The sequence below is a fragment of the Pelodiscus sinensis genome, chromosome 13, assembly GCF_049634645.1.
Source record: "Pelodiscus sinensis isolate JC-2024 chromosome 13, ASM4963464v1, whole genome shotgun sequence".
In the NCBI taxonomy this organism is placed as follows: domain Eukaryota; kingdom Metazoa; phylum Chordata; order Testudines; family Trionychidae; genus Pelodiscus; species Pelodiscus sinensis.
This window is the reverse complement of record NC_134723.1, coordinates 3,179,397-3,206,737: the sequence shown is the minus strand read 5'-3', so window position 1 is coordinate 3,206,737 and position 27,341 is coordinate 3,179,397. Positions and strand designations below refer to the sequence as shown.

The 27,341-nt window shown below is 51.6% G+C and overlaps 1 protein-coding gene across 4 annotated transcripts; it reads left to right on the top strand.

Moving 5' to 3' along the window:
- The first annotated feature begins 1,872 nt into the window (after window positions 1-1,872).
- On the top strand, window positions 1,873-24,384 carry LOC102451011 (V-set and immunoglobulin domain-containing protein 2-like). Of its 4 annotated transcripts, XM_014570996.3 has the most exons (12): window positions 1,897-1,994; window positions 3,895-3,949; window positions 4,944-5,113; window positions 9,943-10,287; window positions 12,588-12,857; window positions 14,280-14,396; window positions 16,200-16,301; window positions 18,295-18,417; window positions 19,095-19,190; window positions 19,723-19,815; window positions 21,363-21,415; window positions 23,331-24,384. In XM_014570996.3, the coding sequence occupies exons 3-12, from the start codon at window positions 5,023-5,025 to the stop codon at window positions 23,364-23,366; spliced, it is 1,326 nt and encodes a 441-aa protein (XP_014426482.2). In that variant the 5' UTR covers window positions 1,897-1,994; window positions 3,895-3,949; window positions 4,944-5,022; the 3' UTR covers window positions 23,367-24,384. The 4 variants fall into 4 exon arrangements, with proteins under 4 accessions (XP_075752804.1, XP_075752803.1, XP_014426482.2 ...); XM_075896688.1 differs by lacking the exon at window positions 4,944-5,113 and having other exon boundaries at window positions 1,875-1,994; XM_014570998.3 differs by lacking the exon at window positions 19,723-19,815.
- Window positions 24,385-27,341: the final 2,957 nt, after the last annotated feature.

Here is a 27,341-nt window from a genome sequence, read left to right as displayed (position 1 = left end):
CTGTGCCATCTCTTGTGGAGGAAAGCATCTGACACCTCCTGTGGAGCACAGGGAATTAGCTGCAAGACTGTCACCGACAACGATGGGCATTCAATCCCCGTGTTGGTTAGTAGCCTGTTTTCTGAGCCGAGACCCCAGCACTGGAGGAGAGTTAAAATAACTAACTATTTGCACTGGCTGCTCTCCCATGGTTTGTCTTACAGTGGAAACTGAAGAACTGAACCTTTAATAACTCCAGTCATCTGAAGAAGCGGGTTGTGCCCACGAAAGCTCACGATTCCATCGACACGTTTCGTTAGTCTCTAAGGTCCTACCAGACTATTCGTTATTTTTCAAGTTTTCCAGTTACAGACTAACTCAGCTACCCCTCTGAAGTGTAAACTTGGTAGATGTGTGTTTTTATATCATTGTTTTGTACCACATGTATGACATCACGGCTTTTAATAATCCCTAAGAACAGCGATTTATTATTTAGTTACCTAGGAAATCTAAAAATATTGTACATAGAATGTATTAGTTTGATTTTTGATTATGGTATAAATGTCCTGTTAGAGACACGCCGAGACTGTGTCTAGACTACATCCCTCTTTTGACAGAGGGATGTAAATTAGACACTTTGAAATTGCAAATGAAGCGGGGATTTAAATATCCCACGCTTCATTTGCATAATCGTATAATGGTGCTCTTTTGAAAAAGCACCATTTTGAAAGTAAAACCGCAGTCTAAACATGGTTCTTTCGAAAAGTTTTCCGTTAAAAGCATTTTTGGACAAATCACATATAGATTGGCAGGACACTTTTCCGCAAAAGCACTTTTTGCAGAAAAGCGTCCGTGGCCAATCTAGATGCGGTTTTCCGCAAAAAAGCCCCAATTGCCATTTTCGCGATCGGGGCTTTTTTGTGGAAAACAGTACTGTGCTGTTTACACTGGCCCTCTTCCACAAATGATTTGCGCAAAAGGGCTTTTGCCCAAATGGGAGCAGCACGGTATTTCCACAAGAACACTGACGATCTTACATGAGATCGTCAGTGCTCTTGCAGAAATTCAAGCGGCCAGTGTAGACAGCTGGCAAGTTTTTCCGCAAAATCAGATGATTTTGTGGAAAAACTTGCCAGTCTAGACACAGCCTAGGTGCAGGAGGTTATATCATTTCGCACCAACAGAAGTTGATGCTTGGTCCTGCTGGGAGGGCAGGGGACTGGACCTGATGACCTCTCGAGGTCCCTTCCAGTCCTAGTGTTCTAGGATTCTAGGGGCAAGTGCACCCTGGAAACTAATAGAACCAAAATAACCGTCAGCACTCTCCCCCACCCTTAAAGCAGGAGCTACCCAGCCACGGGCCCATCCTTAGGATATATGGGGCCCTTCACGCTACTGTGAAACTGGCAGCCCTGTGGCTAAGGGCGGCCCCAAGGGGGAGGGAGGGATTGATGGGGTCATTTTGCAACACTTGCTGGTGCACCTAGAATTTGCGGGCTGGGCCGACCGAGCCGCAGCAGCGCTGCAATCGGATGCAGAGGGCGCGCCCGGCTCACAATGTTGTGCACCCTCAGCAGGTGCTTCACGTGCCTGTCCCCTTAGTGATACCGGCAGGAACACGCAACGTCTTGCTGGCCCCACTCAGAGCTCTGGTGGGCCGCCTGGGGGCCAGGGCTGCAGGCTGCCCAGGGCGAGGTTAACCGCAGCTGGGTCAGGCCTGTGACAAACCCGGACTCCTCTTAGGCCAGGGCTGAGGAACCGGGTTGGGGGTCAGAAGTGCTGACCCACAGAAAAATCAGTGGGGGGGGGTACAACAGTGAAAAGCGAAAGTTGAGAAGAGGGGTTGGAGAATCCCCCCCCCCCCCCCCCAGGGCTGACCTAAGGCGGGGCTTAAGTGCAGGGCGGGGCTAGAGCGTGCTGGTCCCGGGGAAGGTGGACGAGGCTGCCGAGGGGCGATGCGCTAGCGCCGGTAGCAGTCGCGGCCCGGCCCGGCCCGGCCCGGCCCGGCCGGCAGGGTGAGTCTGGGCTCTTTGGCGTTCGCAGGGCAGGGGTGCAGGGGCGCTGGCCCGCTGCCAGCCGCTTTCACCGCTCCGCTTTCACTTTCGCTTTGTCTGCCCAGTTCAGCGGCGCGCCCGCACTGGGCCCTTGCACCCCGCCCTGTGAGCCATTGCACCGGCCCCAGCCCGGCTGCGGCTCCTGCACCTGCCCCGCCCCGTCCAAAGTGCAGAGGCAGCGAGCGCTCCTGGCTCCCTTGGGTCTGCACCAGCGACTTAGGGCGTAGCCGGCTCCGGGCAGCCAAGGGCCAGAGCCACCGCCTCCCTCCCCCGCCCGGCCAGGCTGCGAGCCCCCCGGGGCGCGCTAGGAACCCCCCAGAAACCTCGAGCTGCAGAACCTGCCCTGGGGGGGTGGGAAATGTTGGCAGCTGAGCCGGGAAGGGCCTGCAAAGTCTCCCCCCCCCCCCCCCCAAGAGTTATAGGGAAGCTACAGACCAATCAGAAGGGGCCCCATGGAGCGAGCGGAGAGTTCCGGAATGGAACCTGACTACCAGCTGATGGCAGGGGCGCCTGGCGTGGCAGATACACCCCATGGCTTGGTGGCGTTTTCGTGGCTATCCGGGCGCCTTGTGCCTCCAAAGGAGGGCTGCCTGGGGAAGATAACGTCTGTGCTTCGGGGAAAACGTGCATTGAGCCCTGATCATAACGATGGTGGTAGCCCCACAGGCTTTGATGCAGCTCAGACCCATGATGTTTGCCTTTGGGGGTCAGAGGATTTCCTCTGGGACTTGCCTATGTCTTGGTAAATGGGCTTGAGAAACCAAAGCACCTGCTGTTAACAGAGCGGCAAATTCCAGCCGCAGTTAGGAGAGGGAGTTTTTGAGTTTGTTCTCTTCTGATTGTCCCCCTCTCCTGGTCTAGCACTTTACTTATGTGGATTAGCCTCAAAGGCTGCCCTAGATCACTGGGGAACCTATGGTCTGTGAGGCTTGGGTCCCCCCCCCCAACATCAGAGAGCCTGCTCTGGTGCTGCAGCCCCCGAGGTGCTCCCCCGCATGGCCGGAGTACCAGTGCCCACTCCCATCTGGGGGAGGGGAGCTCCCAGCTGGGGGAGAGGAGCTCCAAGCCGGAGTCAGGCCAGCCCGGGGCTAGATCTGATCTGAGGGCTCTGCCTGGCGGGGAAGAGGAGGTGGCTTAATGGCTCCCGCTTCCACAGCTGGGGAAATGGCAGTGAAGGGAAGCGCTCACCTGGAGGCTTCCCCCCGCTGCTCCCATTGGCCGGAATCGCAACCAATAGGAGCAGTGGGAGGTGGTGCCTTGGCACGGCCACATGTGTCCTTGGGGAGTTGTGCAGATAAGCTCCTCTTCATCACCCAGGCCCGACACCTGCTCCTGACCCCCTCCTGCCCAGATCAACCCCCATGCTCCTGCACCCTACCTCCCACTCAGACCCCATAGCCCCAACCCAGTTTCAGACAGCCCCTTCTCACATACAGACTCGCTAATTTTTGGCCCCACCTCAGAGTCTAGGGGTGCCCTACAAAATCTTCTACGCACGGGCTGTGGGGTTGGAGTGAAAAGAGTGGTGGTGTTTTTTCTCTGTCGGGCTGTGTATGTGTGCGTGTGCATGTGTGTGTATTTTTTTGTTTGTTTTGTTTCTCACTTTCCTGTGGCTCCCCGACTGATTTTTCCGTGGGTCAGGGGCCCCTGACCCAAAAATGTTCCTCGCCTTAGCCTAGATCCTCAAAGATGCCAATCAGTGGCCGGTAGGCACCTACAAATCTTTGTGGTTATAAGTGTAAACCACCCCCTGCATAGCACAAAAAACCAGTGTTTCTTTCAGAGTAGTGACTGTGGTTTCTCTAAGGAACTGATTGCAGTTGGAAAGTCCCTGGATGGTTGAACAGTTTTCCTTTCACAGATGCAGATCTGTTTCCTGTTGGAGACCCCGGGTAAAGGCTACACATTCCTGGCAGGTAACCACTTTTGAACTCAGTGTGGAAGTAGCGCATTAGTGAGTTCTGAGCTGTCTTTTGTAAGTGTCGGTGTTTTAAAATGGGTTAAAGTGCCCAGGCTCTTTGTTCTTGGAATCTGGAAAGCTATTTGCCTTACTTTAGAGATTTTTAAAAAAAAAAAATTTCTGCATGTTGGTAAAAAAATTTGCATAGGCGCATGCTATATAGTGACTGCATTGGGTGTGTGTCTGTTCAGAGTGCACACTGTAATCTATAATCCAGACTTCCCTCATCTGGCCAGGGCCAGCAGGTTAGCAAAAATGATGGTGGTGCCCAGAGCCTGCACCCCTCCGCCACTCAGATTCCCTCCGACTCTTCCCCCGCTGCACCCCCTGCCTAAGGCGCTGAGAGGGAGTTTGGGTGCGGGAGGAGGCCGACTCCAGAATGGAGTTTAGATGCTGGGAGCAAGCTCTGGACCTGAGCAGGGGATTGGGAGGCAGAGAGCCCTGTTCTCAAGGACTTCTTCGGTCAGTTTTACATCGAGAGTGCTTGTCTCAATTTGGTTACGGTGTCATTGTCACAGCAGATTTGCGCACCAAGCGAAACCCTCCTAAATGTCGACTATGGGGCAAATACTCTTGCTGCATCTTAGGGGGCAATAAATGACCAAGACACCCTCCCCACCCCCACCCCCACCCCCGTTGCCTAGAGAAAATATCCTGGAGCTACTCAAGAGACTAAGATCTCTTCTCTTCTAACCTCTGTGGTCCGTGCAATTCGCTCTATGAATAAGGCCCTGTGCTCCTGATGTTCACAGACAGGGAAATGCTACTGAACACTCCCCTCTCTTAAAACAAGTTAGAGCTTATGGAAGGTCACAGGAACAGAAACTAGGTTTCTGTTTCTCACATGACACATTCCAGTCTTACCCACTGAACCGCATTGCCTTTCAGACTGAGTAAGCCAGTTTTGGGTCTCCTGTCTCTAACCACTACAAACAACACTCTTCTTCCAGAGCCAGAGACTCCAGAATCCCTGATCATCCTTATCCGACTCCTGACTAAGAATCTAATGCCTGTAACCTGCTGAGAAAAATGCATGTGAAGCCCTCCTCCTCCTTTTCTCTCTCCTGCCCTTCAAGGAGGCATTTAATAACATCTGAGGAATCTCTCCGAAGGAAGGCAGGTATGGATGGTGATAGGTCTGCTGTCGTTACCTGCACAGCATGTGCCATGTTTGTCTTCCTCCCGGAAGAAAGAAAGGATTTCATCTGCACTGAGTGCAAGCTCATCGCCATTTTGGAAGAAAAAATTGGAGGCCTCGAGGCGCAAGTATCAACCCTACGTTCCATCAGAGAGGATGAAGACTTCCTCAATAGAAGGCAGCGTTTAATCCTGCAGGCACGGCAGGCTGACAAGCCAGTGACAGCAATACAGGACAAGGAAGAGAACTGGCAACATGTAACCTCTAGAAGAAGAAGGTGGCCAACTCAGGTATTCCCCATTCCTGTAAAGGTAAGTAACCGCTTTCAGGCTCTCTCCGCAGGCACTGCAGTGGAGAATGCTTTGGCAGGGACTTTTCAAGGAAGAAATCAGAAGGGAACACCATCTGCCAGAAGGCACAGGATGCGTAGTCGTAGGGATGGGGGTTCCACGACCACCACCGCCAAAAGAAGACGACGGGTGGTGGTGGTCAGGGATTCCCTCCTGAGAGGGACTGAGTTATCCATCTGCTGTCCAACCTGGAATCTCGAGAAGTGTACTGCTTACCAGGAGCTCGAATTCTGGATATGATGGAGACTCTTCCAAAACTGATCAGCTCTTCGGATTGCTACCCCTTCCTGCTTCTCCACGTAGGAACTAACGATATGGCCAAGAATGACCTTGGTACAACCTTGGTACCAAGAGCAGATTATGTAGTGTTGGGAAGAAGGATCAAGGAATTTGAAGCGCAAGTGGTGTTCTCGTCCATCCTCCCTGTTGAAGGAAAAGGTCCAGATGGGGATTGTTGAATTGAGAAAGTAGATGTGTGGTTGCGCAGGTGGTGTCACAGAGAGGGCTTTGGTTTCTTCGACTATGGGACTCTGTTCTGGGAACAAGGATTGTTAGGAAGAGATGGGATCCACCTAACCAAGAGAGGAAGAAGCATCTTCACGGGCAGGCTTGCAAACCTAGTGAGGAGGGCTTTAAACTAGGTTCGTTGGGGGACGGTGACCAAAGCCCTGAGGTAAGTGAGGAAGTTGAATACTGGGAAGAAACACAAGGAGGAACGAGCAACAAAGAAGGACCTCTGATTTGAATGGAGAAGGTAGAGCGATCAGCTGGTTATCTAAGATGTTTATACACCAATGTGAGAAGCCTGGGAAACAAACAGGAAGAATTAGAAGTCCTGGCCCAGTCGAAGAACTCTGATTTGATTGGAATAACGGAGACTTGGTGGGACGACTCACATGACTGGAGCACTATCATGGAAGGGTATAAACTGTTCAGGAAGAACAGGTGGGGGAGAAAAGGAGGAGGAGTTCCATTATATGTAAGAAATGTGTATGGTTGCTCAGAGCTCCAGTAAATAGAGGGAGAAAAGGCTGTTGAGAGTCTATGGGTTAAGTTTAGCGGTGGAAGCAGCAGGGGTGATGTTGTGGTTGGTGTGTGCTGTAGACCACCAGATCAGATTGTTGTTAATGAATATTGATTCCCTTGGACACGCAAAAACCAATGGAAAAATGTGTTCATGGGTGATTATAGAAGCTTACAGATAGGCAGGCTGAGAAGTACTAGATACACTGGCTGAGAAGTACTAGAGTTTCAGAACATCTGCTTGGTATTTTTTTGGCATGTGATGTTGACAATTTGCATTTTAATGGATATAAAGTTTAACGTTTTGAATCTCAACATCCACGTCGATTCAGTAATTATTGTCTGACTCCTGCTCCCTCCATAATGTCGTGCTCTTATGAAAATATAAATCAGTAAAAAAAGGTGAGAAAATGCTTTAAATGGACATTTATATTCTCCATCAAAACTCTAATGAAGATTAAATCCTTACAACTCTCCTGTCCCCCATAGATAGAGTGTGAGCCACATCCAACCCGTTCTCATCATTTAAGTACCAAAACTGTTTCCATTTGTAAATTATTGGGGTGGAGAGGGTCGAGTCGGGACTCGCCAAAATAATAAAAAATCTGTTGCATGATTTAGGCACTGGTCCAGTTTGCTTTGGTAACACGCAGATCAGGGTGTCTTGTCTTGTTCTGAGCCCAAAAGGTGTGAGGGGCTTTTCCTGAGAGTCTGTCTCTGTAGCCCAAATTAGAGAGGCTGATGTATTGAGCTCTGCGTATCTGTAGATAGTCGAAGGGATATCTCTATGCCTGCCTTCTGCATCCCAACTCTCTATGCTGACCCCATTGAGTAGTGCGCCCCCCCCATAGCGCACCAGCCTTCCCAATCATGTAGAGCAGTGTTGCTTAAACTTTTTAAGACGGAGGAACACCAAACAATACTTTTTATTAATGAGGCTCACCAAGGATTTTTTGTTGAGCAAAAGAAAACGGTTGGGGGGGGGGGGGGGAGTTATTGAGCAAAAAAAAAAGTTGCCTGCCCCTTTAAAGGCGGCCATTTTGAATTCTGTTCTCGGCAGCACACCACCAGCTGCCTCACAGCTCATCGGTGTGCCGTGGAACACAGTTTAAGAAACACTGATGTGGAGGGTGCAGGGAAGCACACAGGAGGCTCTTAGCTCTTTATCTTGACTAGGAAAACAACTGAGCTGTTGAGATCAGTCTTAGTTAACACCAACCACCAAAGCGGAACCAAACTCGGCCACTTTTCCTAGGCAGCACCAACTCCCCTAAAGACTTTGGAGGTGTTAACGCCCTTTCATCCTGCTCCAAGAAATCTCCCTGGTGCATCCCCTGCGTTAATGCCCGGCACTGTGTGCCACCACACTGCTAGTAGCTGCAGGAGCAATAGCGCAGCACAGAGATAGAGGTTGCATGCGAATGTGTGAATGCTAGAACAAAAGTGACACTCTGGTAGGCACTCCGCTTTAAAAGTCCTGTTTGCTGCAATGGAACAGCTGTGCCATTTTCCTCTAAATTCTAGACAAGGAGTGGTCCCTAAGTATAAAGTTCAAGGCGTTCCGTTCACCTCTCTTAATATTCCTTAAGAACCAATGATGCGCTTCAGATTGGACAGTACACACACCAGAAAGGAAAATCCCTGCTTGAAGGCAGTCTCAGTTTGGATTTGGTTTAGAGGTTCTCAGACTGGGGGAGCGGGGCAGGATGCATTGCAGGGCATGAGACGCTAAAGGGGAAACAAATTGTACGTTGTTCGGGCTTAAGCTTTTGTGGGCAAAACCCACTTCATCAGATGAGCTGGAGAGAGATAACAGGAGCCCAGAATGTATAACAGAAAAAGGAGGCGGCGGGGGAAGGTACCTGTCAATGGTAGGACCGGGGCTAATGAGGCTAATTAAATGTTATTTCCATCCCGTCCATCTGATGAAGTGGTTTGTACCCACGAAAGCTGATCCCCAAATAAATCTGTTTAGTATTTAAGGTGCCACACGGCTCCTTGTTCTTTTAGGTGGATCAAGGCTAACACGGCAAACCCCCTGAGACTAGAATCAAGCGGCATCAGTCGTCTTTTGCTAATCAGGTACTGTAGACCACGAGTGATAGTCCTGCACATTTTTCAGAGTGTGGTGGCATTGGCTGGTGAGAACTTGCTGGAGCTCCTTGGTTGGAAAAGAGGACAATAACCATCCCTGGGTGCTATGGAGCTTTTCATTCTCTGGTGACTGACAGGAAGATTAAATATTAACAGTGACTAAGGTACTACTGGATGTGGGGTTTGGGAAGTTTCTTGCCCTGAAATCTGAGTTCCTGTAGAATGAAAAATGTGTCTATCCTAAGCAAGATGTTGATGTAGGATGAAGCAGCACAGAATTACAGGTTGAACCTCTCCAGTCTGGCGCCCTGGGGACCTGTCTGGTTCGGCACCAGAGAATTTGCCAGACCACGGGAGGTCAATATTGTCTAGCAGCATTACCAAGACTTCCACTGATTACTGAGCTACAAGATGACATTTAGGAGTGAATTCGAGCTACATAACCGCTCAGAACACAGAGCCAGGACTGGCAGCTGTAAACAAACTTCACAGGACCGTGGGAAACTTGGCCACCCCCATGATAAGTGCACACCCAGCTAACTAACATCATGGTGGACCACAGATGTTGCCAAGAGAGTGCCAGACTAGAGCGGTTCGGCCTGTACCACAGATTGCCTTTGCCACCTTCCTCGCCCCCTTTCACCGTATTACCATTGACTAGCTCAGCTTGGACAGTCCTGTAATGTCGTATGAGAATTGCACCTCGGTTTTGTTTGTTGTTCCCCCTAAAGTCTGTCCAAAAAAGGGTATAAAACCCTGAAATTTTCAACAGCAGCCCACTTTCGTGGAAAGGAAGGCTGGATTTCAGGAACACTTTGGCCAAATGGCCTTAAATTTTCTTCAGTCAGGTCAACCCTTTTTAGGGCATAATGGTCCAAGACAATCTCCCCATGCGGGTGGATTTTTTGAGTATTTTGGATATTAAAACCAGCTTACTGGTACTGGAGGGGGGGGCGAGGCATGTGGCTGAGGAACCCCTGGGCTATAAGACTCCCTTCTTTCTCTGCTATGGCTAGCTGTGGTCCTGGTGAGGCGCGGCAATCTTAAAGAGACTGAAAAATTGGCCCTGAAGCAGAAAGTTCTGCACAGCGGCGGCTGTGGAGCCACTGTCGGTCCATAATATTTCAAATCGCTGCTCACGCAGAACTAATGAACGCCAACAGTAATGGCATCGTGACGCGTCTCTGGACCTATGCCAGTCCTGGTGTGTGAAAGGTGCTCTGGCAGTGTAGGGATGGTGGAAGAAGCATTTGAATGGCACGGACTCAGAAATGCCCTTGGGGTTTTGCTTTGTGGCTGACTCCCCTTTTCCTGCTTTTCTGCTTCTCTTCCCTGGCTGGCTAGGGCTGCTGCTGGTTTTCCAATGGTTTTCAGAAGCAGCACCACCTCAGGAAAGAAAAGTGGCAGCCGTGGGCTCCTCGGTGCTGCTGCTTGCACCAGACAATGTACAAGACATCAACTTCATCCAGTGGGAATATCTAAGTGACTCCGGCCCGCAGTTCATTGTGCAGTTCTATAAGAATGCCCAGGAGCCAACTGTCTTTGCACCCTTTAGAGGGAGAGTCATTTTCCACCCTCCCAACGGCTCCCTCCTGCTGCAGAAGCTCCAAGAGACCGACAGTGGCACCTACAAAGCCAGCGTCAATCTGATCGAGAGTGAAGCCAGGAGGACTCACCTGAAAGTTCTCTGTAAGTGGGGCACACGGAGGAGAGGGCTGTGTCCTTCCAGCAGGTACAAGTCAGGACATAAGAAGGGTCAGTTCTGTGCAAGGGAATAGTCAGAGGGGCGGAGGGTTTTCAGCAAGCCACAAAGCTTTTTGAAGGCCAAGATTATTATAATAATAAATAGATATGTTCGTGGAGGTTGGGTCTATCAATGGGTATGAGCCAGGATGGACAGGGATGGGGTCCCTGGCCTCTGTTTGTCAGGTGCTGGGAATGGGCGACAGGGGAGGGATCACTGGATGATTCCCTGCTCTGTTCACTGCCTCTGGGGTACCTGACACTGGCAGAAGGCTGGGGTGGAGGGATCCAGTAAGGCCGTCCTTCTGACCCAGCCAGGGGACACTGATGGATGTACTGGGAAGTGTCAGGAATGGTGTAGACGGAGCTTGGTCCAGCCTTTAGGGTGGGGGGCTGGACTCGATGACCTCTCGAGGTCCCTTCCAGTTCTATGATTCTATGATTCTATGAAATCTGCAAGGCCCATCAGAGAGGAGGCCGTATCTGAGCCTGCACTGGGAAATGTGTGAGTATGGCTGGGCTCTGACCGCCCCAGGAGGATGGAATCCGATGAATGACTCCTGTTGCTAGGAACGCCCAGGGTTGGATGGGCTCCTTCATAGCCAGCTGCCTAGCACAGGGCAACGGTTACAACAGACAGAGCAGAAGGAAAATGTACTGGGAGAAAATCTGGAGAGAACTCGCCCCAGGATTCTATAGTTTGGGATGGGGAATCTAAGGCGTGGGGGTCAGATGCAGCCCCTGGCTTGCCTTGATCCGGCCCCCAAAGCTCAGGGCTCCCCCCAGCAATGGGGAGCCCATGCTGGAGCTCGAGCTCCCCACTGTCCTCCTGTGGGGCATGCAAAATCTGGGCTAGGCCCGGTGTGGGAAGCGTCTGTCTCCTCAGTCGGGGCCATGACAGTGAGGGTTTGGGTTTGTTGGGCTTTTTTGGTTTCTGGGGTGGTTTGGGTTTGGTTTGGTTTTTTGCTTCTCATTTGTGTGCAGCGCCCGACTGATTTTTCTGTAGATCCGTGGCCCCTGACCCAAAAATGATACCCCGTCCCAGGTTAGTACATTTCCCTCTAAACAAGAGCTCATGCTGAGCGTTGTACAGCCGATGGATGTTTGCTTTGTCTGCATACCATAGCATTCATGACAGAGTTTTTATTTTTGTAAATAAAGGCTCAGATTCTTTATGGGCAATTGGTTTAAAAACCAGAGCAGTATAAATAAGTTAAAATAAATCACTGACCATTAGGAAGAGCTGGATATATTGAAATTCCATCATAGGAAGTCTCTCCAGGTATGTTTTACAAGAGAAATGTTATAGCAATAATATTGGGAATATACCAGGTCAGACCAGAAACCTATCTAGTGTGGTGTCCTGTCTTCATGAGTGGCCAATTCAAGTTGTTTCCGAGGAAGGTGCAAGAAAGTCAGTTCCTGCCCACAAAGGAAACTTCCTAGCCTCAGTGAGTGGCTGTCTAAACTTGTGACCCTAAGGGTTTATGGTCCTTCTTTCTATAAATGACTGTTTAAACCTATCCCCCTGTCCAGAGTCACCACAAATGCTCTCATTTCTAAGGTGAATGTCTAAGTCGTCTGACGCTAAGTCCTTGGCCTAACTGATATCTAGTGGGAGTGAGTTCCGCAGGCTAATGGTGTTTGGGATTTTAAAACGAAATCCTTTAAAAAGGAAGTGGATTTTTGTTGCTTTTCTTTGTTATCAAATGGCCCTTCGTGTTTGGGTGAGAAGGATAAATCCTTAGTCCCAATTCACACACCCCTCTCCCCCATCCTGCTGTGTGCCGTTGAAATCCCGTTTGCTAGAGGTGAAGGAGACCCAGCTAGATGGTGAGACAACACGTGCTCAGGTCCATCATGTGCATTATCACGTGGTGAGGGAACTGCAGCCAGAGCCAGCTCCTGCGTGGTGCTTACGACTTCGCTGAGCCAGCTTGTGCTCTCGTGCACAGCAAGCCGAGCTACCCCCTCGAGCACCAGGAAGTGTTTGTGCGGGACACAGGCACACCAGTGGGTCAGCGCACTGTGCAGCCACCCTGAGCCCTCCGCTGCGGCTCTTCTCCTTCTGGGGCATATCGGAGGCTGCTCTGATTGGGAATCCGGCTGACCTAGCACAGAAACCCTTCTCCTGAGTGCAGAGCGTCCCCAGTGCTCACGCTGGCAGAGCCCGGCTGTGCTTCTGAGCCTCTGTCATTCCAGGCAAGAAGCACTGACCGGTGCTGCAGCAGTGTGGTTTGTTTCAGGGCCCGTGTCCCAGTCTCACCTATGGAGCAATTCCAGTGAAGCCGGTTCACAGATCGAGTTACTCTGCAACGTGTCGGAGGGCACAGTGGAAAAGATTGACTGGGAGAAGGAAGGGGCGCCTCTGCCCCAGGAAAGATGCTACCTGCTTTCCGAAAATCGCAGTGTGTTGCGCATCGAGAGGGGTGAAAAATCCACCTGCGGCTCCTACTCCTGCAATGCCAGCAATGAGATCAGCTGGAAGGAAGCCTCCCTGAACCTGATCATTGTGGGTAAGCCGAACAGCTGTCTTAAGATCTAGACTCTAGACCCTGTCTGAATGCAGTTCTGCTTTGGCCACTAGGTGGCAGTTTGTGATCCCTGTTTGTCGTTTTTGGTGATGGGTGGATGTGTTATGTGGGGTCACAGGTAGACAATGTGACCCCCAGAACCCTCCTGCCTACTGCTCTGCTAGTTGAGTGCATTTCCTTGAATGAACACACATTGACCTCGCCGCCTTCTGCTATGGAGGAGGAATTGCTGCTGGTGCATTAACAGGAGTGCGCTGAGGAAGACACGAGAAGTCATTCTTCAGCGCTACTCTGCGCTGATTAGGCCTCAGCTGGTGTGTTGTGTCCAGTTCGGGGCGCCGCATTTCAAGAAAGATGTGGGGAAATTGGAGAAGGTCCGGAGAAGAGCAACAGAAATGATGAAAGGTCGAGAGAACATGAGCTATGAGGGAAGACTGAAAGAATTGGGCTTGTTTGGTTTGGAAAAGAGAAGATTGAGGGGGGACATGAGCAGTTTTCAGGTATCTAAAAAGGTGTCACGAGGAGGGAGGGAAAAAATGTTCTCCTTGGCCTCTGAGGACAGGACAAGAAGCAATGGGCTTAAACTGCAGCAAAGGAGGTTTAGGTTGGACATTAGGAAAAATTTCCTACCTCTCAGGGTGGTTAAACGCTGGAATAAATTGCTTAGGGAGGTTGTGGAATCTCCATCCCTGGAGATATTTCAGAGCAGGTTGGACAGACACCTGTCAGGGATGGTCTCTCTAGACCAGTGGTCTCCAACCTTTTTACACCCAAGATCACTTTTTAAATGACAGACCAAGCCAAGATCTATTGCCCTGCCCCGCCCCTTCCTTGGAGCCCCGCCCTCAGTATTCTCCTCCTCGCCATCACTTGCTATCCCTAATCCTTATACTGCTACTTTTAAAAAAAATTCCCACCATTTCTCACAGCTACTCACCTGTGCTGTTGCTCGGTGAGTAGCTGCTCCTCAAATGAGGAAATCTAATGTAAATGCACTGCGCAGGCGCGCAGTTCAGAGAGGGCTCAAGAGCTACTCTTAGAGCTTCCGAGATCTACTGGTAGATCACGATCTACTGGTTGGTGACCACGGATCTAGATGGTGCTGGGTCCTGCCGTGCAGGCAGGGGACTGGACTTGATATCTCTTGAGATCTCTTCTGGTTCTAATTCTGTGATTCTATGCAGCCCTGCAGGTTAGATCCCTGCTGAAAGAGTTTGCCTTTGGGACTCGGTGCCACCATGGGCAGGGGGGTAACAATCCTCTCGTGCACACTCCCATGCAGAAATCCCAGCTCCCTTCAGTTGTCTCAGCAGCTTCCCCTCTCTCCAGTCTGCCCACAGCCTCTGTTCTCTTCTTCCTCTGCTCTTCCCCCCGAAACTGGGATTTCTTCTCTCCACCCACCAGGTATCCCGCCTCCTCTGGGCCATGCTCTGGAAATGTCAGCTGTTGCCTTGGTGTTCTCTCTGGTCTCTGGCTTGGGCTTTGTCCTCATGTGCTGCCAGTCGGAAAAGCGAAGGATCAGTGAGTATTTTGCTTCCTGTGGATCTTGGAGAGCGTCTGTTGCACACAGAAGGGAACCTCTGTGCTGAGATCGGATCTCACAGGGCAGGCAGCATTGGCCGATTGCTTTCCCCCTGCGCCTCCCAGGTGTGTCTATCTGCATCCCGGCTGCGGCTAGCCGGGCCCAGCTGGTGTGAGCTCGGGCTGCCAGGCCATAAAATTGTAGCAAAGATGTTGGGGCTCAGGTGAGAACTTCAGGGTGCAGGCTCCAGCCTGAACCCCATTGTCGACATTGCAGTTTTTAGCCCGGCCGCCTGAGCTGTGAGAATTGACCCTGTGAGGTTTTAACAACAGTGTAGAACCCCTCCCCCGAGTGGATTGCTCACCCTGGGCCTGATTCCAAGGCCACTGAAATCCTTCGCTTCTGGGGGCTCTGTATCCGGCCCCAGACAAAGGGCTTCCCTAGCCCCTGGAGAGCGGAATTTGGCTCTGTTTGCTGGCAAGATGCTGATCATTGGGACGTGAACCAGCGGCGCAATCTGTTTGGTATAAATCGTGCTGTCAAGGCTGTTCCCCATCTGGCACAACAAATCAGAAGTGGGAGCCCACAAGAGCACCCCAAAACTTTGTCTCTACAGACGCTGGTACAAAAACTTCCCCCAAAATCCTAATACCCAGATTTTGGAGAATATCCACTGCTGCCATCAAATGCTTTTGAACCCACAAACAGGGGCAGACACTTGAAACCAACCTCAAGGGCACCCCAAGATCCTTTCCCCAACGAGCTTGAAAAAGAAAAGAGAAACCAAGCTGCCGTCTGTGGTAGCTGACTCCGAGTCAGACCGACAGACCTCCCAGGACACACAAATAAACCAATACTGGTTAATAATAAAAAGAAAACAAACTTTTATTATCAAAACAAAACTACCATTGCAAGCATAGTTGAGGTGGCTAGATGGTAAAAGCCACCAATTGATATACTCAGAGAAAATTCCCTGGGTTAGAAAGCTTCATTACCAAAGAGAGAAGAAAACACTTTTAAAGGAAGAAAAAACATTTTTAACAGCACAGACCTCTGCTCCGAATTCCCAAACCAGAAAACAATAAAACCTGACAGACTAGCTAAACTTTTCCCCACTTACACCTTGAGTCCGTCCTTGGAGAGAGACAGGCCTCCCATCTCCCTGTTACTTGGAAGAAACTGCTCTGACTCAAAGGAGGGAAAAGATAAAAATTCCTTTGTCCCAGTTGGAAATCCCCACCTGCATTGCTATTGGGTGACCAGATACCTGGCTAGAGACAGGAAACATAGTTAACCTCTTAGTCCTCAGGTACTAATCAGCCCTCCTGGTTATGACACATGCCATGTCCCACACTATAGGAGCCTGCAGTTTAGAGTCAACGCCCACATCCAGAGCTACAAATTAATTCAGAATGAACGTATCCCTGCCCGTGTGCTCTGCACCTCCTCGTCCCAACCAACGCACCCTCTAGCCCACCTGCCTGCCCCCATCCTGTGTGTAGCCTCATTCGAGAGGCCCTGTGCCTTGCGGCATACCTGCTGAGCCAACAAACAGCCTGTCTGAGCAAGGATGGAGTTGGCAGCCTGCTACTGAAAACACCCTGCCACCCGGCCTGGCTCTTTTAAGCCAAGGATGTTTGTGACTCGGGCTTTGATTTGGGCGGTTGTTTGAAGCTCCAAGGGAATAAATCTCCAATCAAAACTGAGCACGTTTGAGTCACCCCTTGCAAACAGAGTCCCCAGCGCCTGAGGTCTTGGGCCGCTCAGATTTCTCACCGTCGGTGTGTTTGTTGCGTTTCCAGAGGGAGAGACCTGGAGATACTTGATCGTATTAATTCACGTGCTGGTGTGTGTCTCCTCCACCTTGCTGTTTGCTGCCACTGTCCTCTGGATGCTGGAGAAAGGTAGAGTCCCCCCTGGCTCTAATACAATCACGATACATTTGTTAGCAAGGAGAAGGAGCGGAAACGAATGAACCTATTCAGGGAGAAGAAACCTAACGGAAGGGAACGGGAGCAGATTCAGAGTAGAGATGTTAATGGCTAGCCATTTAACCAATACATGGTTGCTTATCGATTAACGACACCGGTTAACCACAGCACACGCCCCACGTGCTCTGCATTTAAAACTTGGTCCGACAGGCTGGTTCAGTCCCAGCCCGCCAGTCGAACTTTTCAAGGAAGAGCAAGCAAGGGAGCCGCCTGCCAGCCCGTGCTGCTGCCTCTGATGTGGAGGCAGCAGCGGGATGATGGGGGGGATCGCTGGGAGTGGAGCTAGAAGTGCATTGGCTGCTGCCCCCACCCCCGGGGGCCATGGAGTGACTGTGTAACCACTAAGAAAGGTAGCAGTTAGCAAGTGGTTATTTTAATAGTCATGTAACATCCCTAATCCAGAGTCACATCTGGAGCTAGTGTAAATCAACATTGTTCCAGTGAAGCTAGTGGAACCACACAGATTTATGCCAGCGTGGATCTGACCCTTCGAGAAAAACCTGGTACAACTGGAGCATGCTGGGGGCAGGAGAGGAAGCGCCAGACATGCTCTTGGTGGGTTTTCAAAGGAGCATGCACTGGAGGGTTTGAGGATGGGGGAGGACTTATGGGGTGCAGGGGGAGATGGAGTCTCCCAGGGAGGCCTCATTGGTACTGCAGCTACCTGTGGCAGGCTGGGTTGGGGTGACCTTTGGGTGCATGTGCTCCCAGCCACCCCATTGTCCATTTCACTGGCTGACCTAGCAAGAGGCCTCGGTCAGCCAGATAGTGCAGCGCATTTGAGACTCTGCCAGAGATGTTCCTGAGGGAGATGTTCTCTGGCCGACTGAGACACGGGTTGTGTGACAAACACAGGAAAGCCGAGACCAGGCCATGGAAGCCGAGACCAGTGACACTGCTGTAGCGGCAAGGTCCCGGGGACTGGTGTGTGTCCAGGATCGTAGACAGCAGGGCACAGCTGGCAGGAATCCGGGGTGTCTTGTCGCGGTGCAGTGGGGAAGGTTAAGTCAGAGGGGTGGAGAGATCAGACCAGCCTAGGCAAGGGAGCAGCGGGGGGTGGTGTAATTCGGGGGGATCTCTGTGCTGGCGGAAGGTTTTGGTGTACCGTGAATTCTGCTGTTGCTTCTTAGGGTGACACTTTAAGCCGCGATGCCTCGTCCAGCCCCTCTCCCTCTGCCCGTCACTTTTCCCAGCCACGGGTGTAACTGCTTCCCCGCTGTCAACGTCACCACCAACCAGGGTGCCCGACTGTGCCATCTGCGGCACCGTGCGCCCCACTGACCTCCCCAACCTCCGTGGGGTGTTGTCGGTGTGACTGACGCCAGACCGTAGCCCGGGGGTGTGTAAAGTACAGCCTGTGGGCTGCATCCGGCCTGTCAAACCTTTTCATCTGGCCCTGGAGCTCCCACTGGGGCGTGGGGGTGGGACTTTGCCCCGCCCGGGTGCTCCAGCTGGGCAGCAGGGGCAGGTAGCTGTGCCACATGCTGCCCCTCCCCAAGCGCCCGCTCTGCAGCATCTGCGCACGGGGCAGTGGCCTGCGTGGCCCCACCGCCTCATGGCAGCCAAAGGGGGGCCCTGCTGCTTCCAAGAGCAGCTGCAGGCACTCCCGACGGGAGTCCTTACACACACCCCCATGCACCCCAATCTCCTGCCCCAGCCAGGAGACCCCTCCAAACCCTCAGTTACAGCCTGGAGTACCTTCCCCCACCCTCAGCACCTCATTTCTGGCCCCAACCCAGAGCCCACCTCCCCAGCAGGAGCCCCGGGCCTGCCCGGCACCCCAATCTTGTGAGCTGAGATGTGGCCCTCAGGCCAAAAAGGGCCCCTCCCTGCTAGAGCCCCGTCCAGACCTGGTCTCTCTGACCAAGCCCCGTCAGCCTCTCTCCGTCTGGTTTCGTTCCCCCAGGTCCCTCGGTGGCCTTCATACTGCTTGAGGTTTTGCTTGTTTACGTAGTCATGGTAACAGCCCTGATCTCGGCAACGTTGACGTGTCGGCCTGAAAAGCTCAATGGATTGAAGAGCAAACCATGTGAGTCCTTCTGTCGGTGCTTTCACCGTCCGGGGATAGACGGGGAATTGATTCGTCGCCTAGACGGCCTGAGGAGAGGCCCTCGATGGGCCGCAGGGAGGTAGAGAAAAGGCCGTGGAGGGGGCTTTCATGGTACCGAGAGTCACATACACCCCCTGTCCGTGGCTCGTCCCCTTCGTGTTCACTGTGAGACCCATGAGATATCTGCTCCCAAGAGGTGGGAAAAAGGGCGGCAGAGAGGACAGCATGGAAGGACGCGGGGTTCCCTTCTGAAGCCTTTGGGTCATGAGTCCGCATTTCTGAGGCAACCGTCGCTTCGCCGTACCGACACGGGGATAACTCCAGGGATGGGGGAGGGATGAGGGAGGAACCTGTAGTTACTACCCACTGGAGATCAGTAGCTTGATGGCACTGTAGGGTGACCTGTCTGTTGAGCCGGGTTTGTGTTGGCGTCTCAAAACCCTGGCTGCCGCCGCCAGAGAACTGCCCAAATTTTCCGTCCCTTGCCAGTAATTGGTTGGTAACCGAAGGCAGAGCCCTGGGATCTGACCCTCCCTGCATCCTTGGGATGACGCTCGGGTACAGAGCAGGAATGAGCCCCTGCAGGAGCTGTTATAACACGTTTGTCTGGCTGCCTCTGCCTCAGAAAACCTTCCCCCGTTTCCCTTCCTCTTCAGGGCAGCGGCTCACCCTGGACTCAGCCGCTCCTGGAGCTGTGATATTAGTGGTGCTGTTTGCCAGCCTCCTGCTCCAGAAAATCTCAAAGCTCCAAGGTGAGACTATACCCCCCCGGTGGTCTGTGCGTGTTGCATGTTTCCCAGGAAATAAACTCTTACCGGGGAGCGCTGGAGGTTCTGGGTGGGTCTCACTGCAGACCATCATGTTGTGACACCCCCCCCCATCCTTGGGAGTTCCAAAATGAAGGGACGTAGCCCATCAACTCTGAATGCGTCTCTCCTGCATGAACAGCCACGCACAGCACACACCAAATCTCCAGAGCCCCTTCCCTTTATGCCCGGGGCTCAGAAGAACACCTAGCAAGGCGTTTCCGTAGGTCTGTCTCACCTGCGCTCACTCGGAAGCCCTGGTCAGGGATCTGGAGTATGGACGTCCCCCGGGTAGCACGTTTGAATCTCGTGTATTATTCTAAAGTAGAAACATCCCGGTTCTCCCCTGCCACGGACACGGCTTAGCCCTGCAGGGGTCTGAATTAAAGACACTCGTAGATTTCTGCTCCCTTACGATTTCTTTGGCTGAACGAGCAACCGACTGATGCACTTTCTCTTAAAAAAATAACTCACGCAGAGCGAGGCTGCTCCCCGTCGGTAGATCTGACCGGCAGTGCAGTCGCCTCGGCTGTAATCTCTCTCCTTGGCCTTCTGGCCCTCTTCGTGTGGTGTAAGTATCCATGGGATTTCATTCCCGTCGCTGTGTGGCCATCACTTACTCCCTCTCTCTTTCCTGGGTAGCTTTGTGCATGGCTCTCTCCCTTCCCCAGGCTCCAGCTGGCCAGCCTGGCTACTGTCAATGCTGTGGGAGATATCTTGGACTCAAGACCAGCTTTATACGGGCATTTCAGCCCCTGACAATTCAGATAGGTGCCTCGGAAGGGTTTTAGAAGCCCCCAAAGCAGTGGTGTTATGCACCCAAACACCGTGAACCGTCTGGCCCACAGTGGAGTCCTGAAGCAGGTCTCTCTCTGAATATGCTGCGGTCAGGAAGCAGTGGTCACTGGAGTCCTGCAGGTGCTAATCTCTCTACTCTGGGTGCAAATAGTGAAGCTGCAGTGGCACGTTACAACACCAGCTGCAGAGCCAGCCCAGGGTCTGGTATACGAGTACCACCCATGCTCCCACATCTTCAACGTTCTGGGACTCTCAGCTAGCTCAGGCGTGTCGGCACAGACTGCGGTCACGGCGGCAAACTTACGTCCACGCTGCAGTCGGAGCGCCCTCCCTCGTGACTATCCCGCCGCCAGGGTTTGCCCCTAGAAATTACCCGCCCGGGCGTCTCTCGCCGGAAGCAAGGTTTTATTCGGCGTAGAAACGACAAGTCAAACTGGGCTAAATGTTAAACAATGAAACGAGCGTAAGGACAAAGCTGCTTAGCTAGCTGGAGAAACTGCTTGGCTCGCCTGTATTGAGTGTGACTAACAGTCTTGCATCTTAAATGCCAATTTTCTCTCCCATGCAGAGAGCCAGGATAGTTTGAGTGTCTCTCCTGCTCCCCGGGGTTGTGTAAATGCATTTGTATTTCTTGGAGGCTGTGGCTTTGTGATGTGAAACCCTGTCCCTCGCATGATTAGTTGTGGTGTTGCTTTACATGTGTGAGCAGATAAAGGTATGTCTCTGATACAACTAACTCAAGCGGGCTCCGTTTTGCTTCCTTTCCTATCCCTTGCACCAGCACTTTCGGGATGCTATTCTTGCGATGTGCATCTTCTTGGGCCTTTTTCTCATCCTTTGCCTGTTCTCGGGGATTTTTGTAAGGTGTGGATTCACATCTGAGTGTTCTTCCCCATTGCTTTGGGGAAGAAACTCTGAGAAAATGCTGTTTTTCATGTTGTTATTCTGAACGGTCTCTATAATGTTTCCTCCTGCGGTGTTGGAAATACCAGCAAGTGCAAATACAACTGGAGATTCTAGAAAATCAGATTAGAACCAGGTAATTCACAAGGGTGGCATGCAGGTGATTGGGAGTATCAAACAGGACATTTCCTTTTCCTGCTCACATTCCTGCCCTCAACTCTGAAATCCCAAATCGACAAAGAGACGCCTCCTTCCAGTGGAAAGGTCGGGTCTGACAGCTGATGCTCTGCAAACAGCTGACTGCCGCTCCTCAACAGCTGGGCTCCCTTACAAGCCACACATGCAGCCGCCCAGTAGACAAAGCGTGACTTACACAAAACGCAGACCGGCACCAACCAGCCTTTCCCTGCTTTGCAGATCACCGGACACAAGGAAACCAAGGAGAAAATAAACGGCGTTCCAAAGAGAAGGTAGCAGCCCTCATAACCCACGTTTTGTCGACTGTATGTTTGGAAGAGTTTGTTTGTGGATTTGTTTGTGCAAAATAAAGTCGTGTTTCCTGAATACCAAATTTTGCATAAACAGTCCCACCACTGAAATAAGCGGAAAGCCCTGCTTTTTACACTGGATTATGCTGGGCAAAAGTTTGTAAATCGGCGTTTCTCAAAGTGGTCCATGGACCCGCTCTGAGGGTGCATCTACGTAGCAGCGTTATTTCAGAATAACGGCCGTTATTCTGAAATAACAGGGCGAGCATCTCCAAAGCAAGTCCGTGATTCTGAAATAAAGTTGAAATAATGGGCAGCTTATTCCAACTTCCGTAAACCTCATTCCACGAGGAATAGCACCTCTTCCGAACTGGCGATTTCGAAATAGCGGTGGTGTGGACACGCCACTGCTGCTGTTTCAAAATAGCTCCTCCCTGTGGCCATTCAGAGTAATTACTCCCCGGGTCTCTAAATCAAGGTAGCACGTTCGCCTCGGACTCATTTTGAGGCTTCCCTGTAGTGTGGACGCTCTATTTTGAAATAAACTATTTCAGAATAGATCTTCCAGAATAGCTTATTCCAAAATAAGCGAGCTGTGTAGACGTACCCTGAGAGAGCTGCTACTAGGCATAAGAATAGCCGTACTGGGTCAGACCAAAGGTCCATCTAGCCCAGTGTCCTGTCTGCCGACAGTGGCCACTGCCGGGTGGACCAAAGACAGCGATCAAGCGATTTGTCTCCTGCCATCCCTCTCCAGTCTCCGACAAACAGAGGTCAGGGACACCATTTCTATCCCCTGTCTAATAGCCTTTTATGGACCTAACCGCCATGAAATTATCTAGCTTCTCTTTAAACTCTGTTATAGTCCTAGCCTTCACAGCCTCCTCTGGCAAGGAGTTCCACAGGTTGACTATGTGCTGTGTGAAGAAGAACTTTTGCTTATTAGTTTAAAACCTGCTACCCATTAATTTTAGGTTTAAAACTAATAAAAGAAAGTTCTTCTTCATTAGTGGGCCTCTCCGTTTTGTTAACTTACCAGTTTCTAGTGGCTGCGATTTGCTGTTTGGCTGCGGAGCTAGTGAGTAAAGAAACCGGAGTGGCCCAGGAACAGCTTTCTCAGAGAGGAGCCGCGGCCCACTTAGAGAAACACCAGTGTGAATAATTATTTTTGGTTTTCATCGGACTTTGCCCGCTCAGCGCCGGGCCTTGCCTGCCAGTTGTCTGTATCTTGAGTTTCCTCTGCCCCTTCGCTTACAAATTATTGTGAGGATGATTTTTTAACTGACAGCCTGTGCCATACAAGGCAGGAGGCTGGCTTTAACCCTCAGAAGGCGGGAGATCTGGTCCCAGAGCTGACGAGCCTGCCATCCGTGGTTCTGAATAATGATTGCATGCACATCAGGGCTCTTAGGGTATGTCTACACTACCCCCCTAGTTCGAACTAGGATGGTTAATGTAGGCATTCGAACTTGCAAATGAAGCCCGGGATTTGAATTTCCCGGGCTTCATTTGCATGTTGCCGGGCGCTGCCATTTTTAAATGCTGGCTAGTTCGGACTCCGTGCCCACAGCTACACGCGGCACGAACTAGGTAGTTCGGACTAGGCTTCCTATGCCGAACTACCGTTACTCCTTGTGGAACCCCCACCCCTCCTTCCCAGTTCTCCAAAAATGCCAGCTTTCTTCACCCCTCATCTCGGTGAATCCGTTCCCTAGGCGGTGGGGCACCCACATGGCCATGAGGCTTTTTGAAATGCTTTCCCCCTCTAAGCGGGCTTGCCCCTGTCTGACCATCTTTCAGAGGAGCTAAGTTCTCCGGCGCCTCATGGCGAGGCTGGCGCCGAGCCCTAGCAATGGGATGTGGGTGGGTACTTGATGCACATCCGTCTCTTGTGCAGGTGCAGCCGGACGCAGAGGAGACGGAGCAGCTGTAAAGAGCATTCCCTCGCCTCTTACCACCGGGAGTGGTCCCGGAGACACTACTAGCAAATCAGGAAACCTGTCCCTGTTACACGGCTCTTGGCGACACTGTGTCTAGGTGTTGCAAGTGGTTGGCTGCTTACTGTATAGACTTTGCCAAAATGTACCTAGCTGGGCTGAAATTTTCACTGGGGTCTCTGCCTCCGGCTCTGCCCCGTCCCCCAAGAATGTCAGGAAAAAGGAAAAAACAGAGTTAGAGGGAAGTTAACACACTTTTTTTTTTTAAACCCATTTCTTTGAGGTGCTCTGGTTCCTCTGGGCAGCTGTCCGACTCCCGGATCGCGGGCTGCAGCCGCTCCCAGCAGCCACCCTGCAGTGGCCACCCAGGGCGGAGGCCACGTTAACTCCCGCAGCAGCGCCCTTCGCCCTGCGGCCGTGGGGCCCTGCACGGCCAAGCTCGGCCTGCCCTGGGCAGCTCCGGGCTGTGCACCAGCGGCGATAGCCGGGCCAGGCACATGCGTCCTGCCGCCACCAGCTCTGTTCCCTCCCCCACGTGCTGGGCAGGGGCGGGGCTACGCATGCGCCCTCCCCCAACTGAGGCACAATTAAACTGTCTTCCCGGGGCACCGGAATGGCTCAGTCCAGCCCTGCCTCTGGAGGTTTGATGCAGGGAGCGGAAGTTGGGCAAAGTGACAGGTCGGGGTCTGAGATGCCTTTTTCAGTTGTCACAAAAACACCCCCGGCCTTACAGCCTTCTCTCCCTCCCCAAAAGTTTATGCGGCTCCTGTGTGGAGAACCCCTGGTTTATTGGTCATGCCCAAGTGGGAGAAGGGGGTGTCGGACAATTTCTGGCCACTATCTAACTTTTCAGGGCTGGATTCTGCAACTTGAATGTAGCTCCATTTTCATTCAGCTCCTGAGTGTGTCTGTTTGTAATCCCAACTATCACTGCTAAGTGGTGGTTGTATTTTATTTGTAAGCATGTCTTCGTGTGTGTTACAAGTAACAGTAAAATCACAGAGAGAAATGTGACCTCATGCTGCCTCATTTCTAACCTGATGTCTCTTTCTCACACACACACTCACAGACACACGCACCCCTCCTTCCTGTCAGTGGCGAGGTGAGGGTGCCTTACCTAACCCAGCCACACCAACTACTCCGCCATACGGCCTTCCTGAGAAGGGCAGACTCAACCCCGGCTCCTTCCATCTGCCCTCTCTGCGCCTTGTTTCCTTTCCTGCCCGAGGTAAATAGCACCCTCTCTTCCAAGAAGCTGATTGACAAAGCCGGACAATCCTAGTTGATCTAGGGTGCGATGCACAAACGTACTTAACTGCCTAAATCCCAGATGTGGGCTTCTCCGTGCCAGTTTTGGCTCCATAAAACTTGCACCAAACTCTGTGGCTGCGTCTAGACTGGCATGATTTTCCGCAAATGCTTTTAACGGAAAAGTTTTTCCGTTAAAAGTATTTGTGGAAAAGAGCATCTAGATTGGCACAGACGCTTTTGTGCAAAAACACTTTTTGCAGAAAAGCGTCCGTGCCAATCTAGACGCTGTTTTGCGCAAGAAAGCCCCGATCGCCATTTTCGCCATCGGGGCTTTTTTCCGCAAAACAGTTTTTCGCTGTCTACACTGGCCCACTTGCGCAAAAACATTTCCGGAAAAGGGCTTTTGCCCGAACGGGAACGTCAAAGCATTTGCGCAAGAAGCACTGATTTCGGACAGTAGAACGTCAGTGCTTTTGTGCAAAATCAAGCGGCCAGTGTAGACAGCTGGCAAGTTTTTGCGCAAAAGCAGTCACTTTTGCGGAAAAACTTGCCAGTCTAGACGCAGCCTGTGGGTGTTCAGTGAATTCAGATGCCTAAATGCTGAGGGTAAAAGTTCCCTGGGCATCTATGGTCCTCACTGGGCTACAGTGGGGAAGGGGCCCTGTCTCCCCCATCAGCACCAGAGTGGTTCATGAACTGTGTGGAGAAAGATGGGGGCTGACCTGGACCCTGTCGCATCCTCCATGCCCGCCGGGGGGTGCACCCTACCATTTGGGGGCCCGTGCCCAGCACAGTGTTTCGTGACTATTCCTGTAACCCAGTGTAGGAGCGTGTAGCAGATGAGTGCCTGCTACTGCCTGGGGCCCAGAGAGCTGAGTTTGTTACTAGGTCCTGCCCGTGGATCTAGGGACAGACGTTAACCGTAGCCTCCAGATTGAACAGTCCCACAATCAGCATCTGCAGGTACCTAAAGGCCTGTACAGCTGTGGCCCTTTGCTTTTTCGTATAAGCAGTAGAGGCTTGTGGCTTAGCTCCAGTATCCCACCTTTGTCAGCTGAGTCAGCGACTGCCCAGGGCCGGGTGACTTCCTTCAGGAATCTTTATTCCAAGTCCTTCCGAGCTGCTGCCCTGCCAACCCCTCGCTTTTCTTTCTTCCGTGCCCGCCAACGGGTCACTGGCTTGCTCTGATTTCCCCAGCTAGTGCCATCCCTCTGGGCCCCCCACACCCTGCCTGCCAGCTGCTACTGCCTTGCTTCTTGCTAAACTTACGCTGCTGCAGGTGCAAAACCCCATCAACAGTTGTGTTGTTTTCTTAGGCACCACAGGAGGGCACCAACGATCAGTGTTTGGAATGGCTTACACGCACACACCCTCCCAAGTGGCCATCTGTGGCCTGATTTTTTATTGGGGGGGGTCATTAACGATAGGCACAAATGCCAATGACCAATATGTAGGGTAAATGTGACACTGTATCTGACTATTGGTTCAAAGTGTTTAGAGAGAATTAAAAATATGTAGTGTGTTTCACTAGGAAGCAAAATGTCAAAGCTGCTGTAAAATCTCGAGTATAATGCGCACTTTTTTTCCTTTTTTTTAGCTTCAAAGTCGGGGTGCGCTTTATCTATAGGAGTTTTTTTTAAAAAGTTTTAAACTCACCCTCGGCAGGCATGAGCTGGGCTGGGGGGGGAAGGGGGCCGGTAGGTGCGAGCTTGGCACGCCGACAGCTGAGTGGGGGAGACCCCCCCCGGCAGGTGCGAGCTCAGCTGGGCAGGGGGCCCCACGGCAGGCATGAACTCGGCTGGGTAGGGGGCCCCGCGGCAAGTGCGAGCCCCTTCTTTCCTGTGCATACCATAAAATCTCGAGTATAATAGGGGTGCACATTATAGATCAGAGTTTCGTTTATTTGAGAATTCTGATGTTTAAAAGGCAGATGCGCATTATACACAGGTGCGCATTATACTCCAGATTTTACGGTAAATATAGAAGCAAGGGCACTGTGCCCCATTGTTTTCCCCCCTAAGTAAACCTGGGCAGCGGTTACTTTGTATTTTAAGTGATTTGGGGAACTCTTAGCCTCTTGTGTTAGCAAATGCTTTCCCCTGCTTGAGTATTGTCACAATATCAAGCCCCAAGCAGACCTATTGTGCCTTGATTATTAAAAGTTAAACATGGTTTAGTTTCTCTGAGTGCACAGCAATGGCCGGCGTCTGTGTGTTGGTGTAAATAAGGAGTAACTCCACAGGTACCAGGACTGATGTGATATTGGGGAGATGGGAATCAGGGCATAACATTTGACTCTTTGGCCAGGACTTAAAGGACACCTGAGTTTTCGTACAATTGTGTTTGTACTTTTAAAAAAATATGGCTGGGTGGCTTTCTGGGGAACGATTATTTTTAAAGTCTGACCTCTCTGCAAGTGACTCCGCGTCTGCCAAAGTGAATGGGCCTTTTGCCATTGACATCAGTAGTCGGTCTTATGCAAGAGGGGGGCTGATCTTTAACTTTCCATTTCAGCCTCACCCTTGTGTTTGTTTCTTCACCTCCCAAGGCATGGGTAGTCTGCAATCAGAAACGCATTGTGTAGCGCTGGAACTGGATTTTCCAGCCAAGGAGGAAAAAGTTCTAACATAAACAAGCTTCTCCTTCATTCAGTGTAGTTTTACACTCTCATTCATCAGGTAGAGTTGAACATTTCCACCCCTCCTGGGAGCGTTCGCTCC

What these genes read in the sequence shown, in the direction of transcription:
- LOC102451011 (XM_014570996.3), top strand. Translation starts at nt 5,023, where the DNA reads ATGCATGTGAAGCCCTCCTCCTCCTTTTCTCTCTCCTGCCCTTCAAGG. An exon ending in GACTCACCTGAAAGTTCTCT is followed by an intron (nt 10,288 to 12,587) that starts GTAAGTGGGGCA and finishes GGTTTGTTTCAG; the next exon opens with GGCCCGTGTCCCAGTCTCAC. An exon ending in TCTGGCCCTCTTCGTGTGGT is followed by an intron (nt 19,816 to 21,362) that starts GTAAGTATCCAT and finishes CCTGCTTTGCAG; the next exon opens with ATCACCGGACACAAGGAAAC.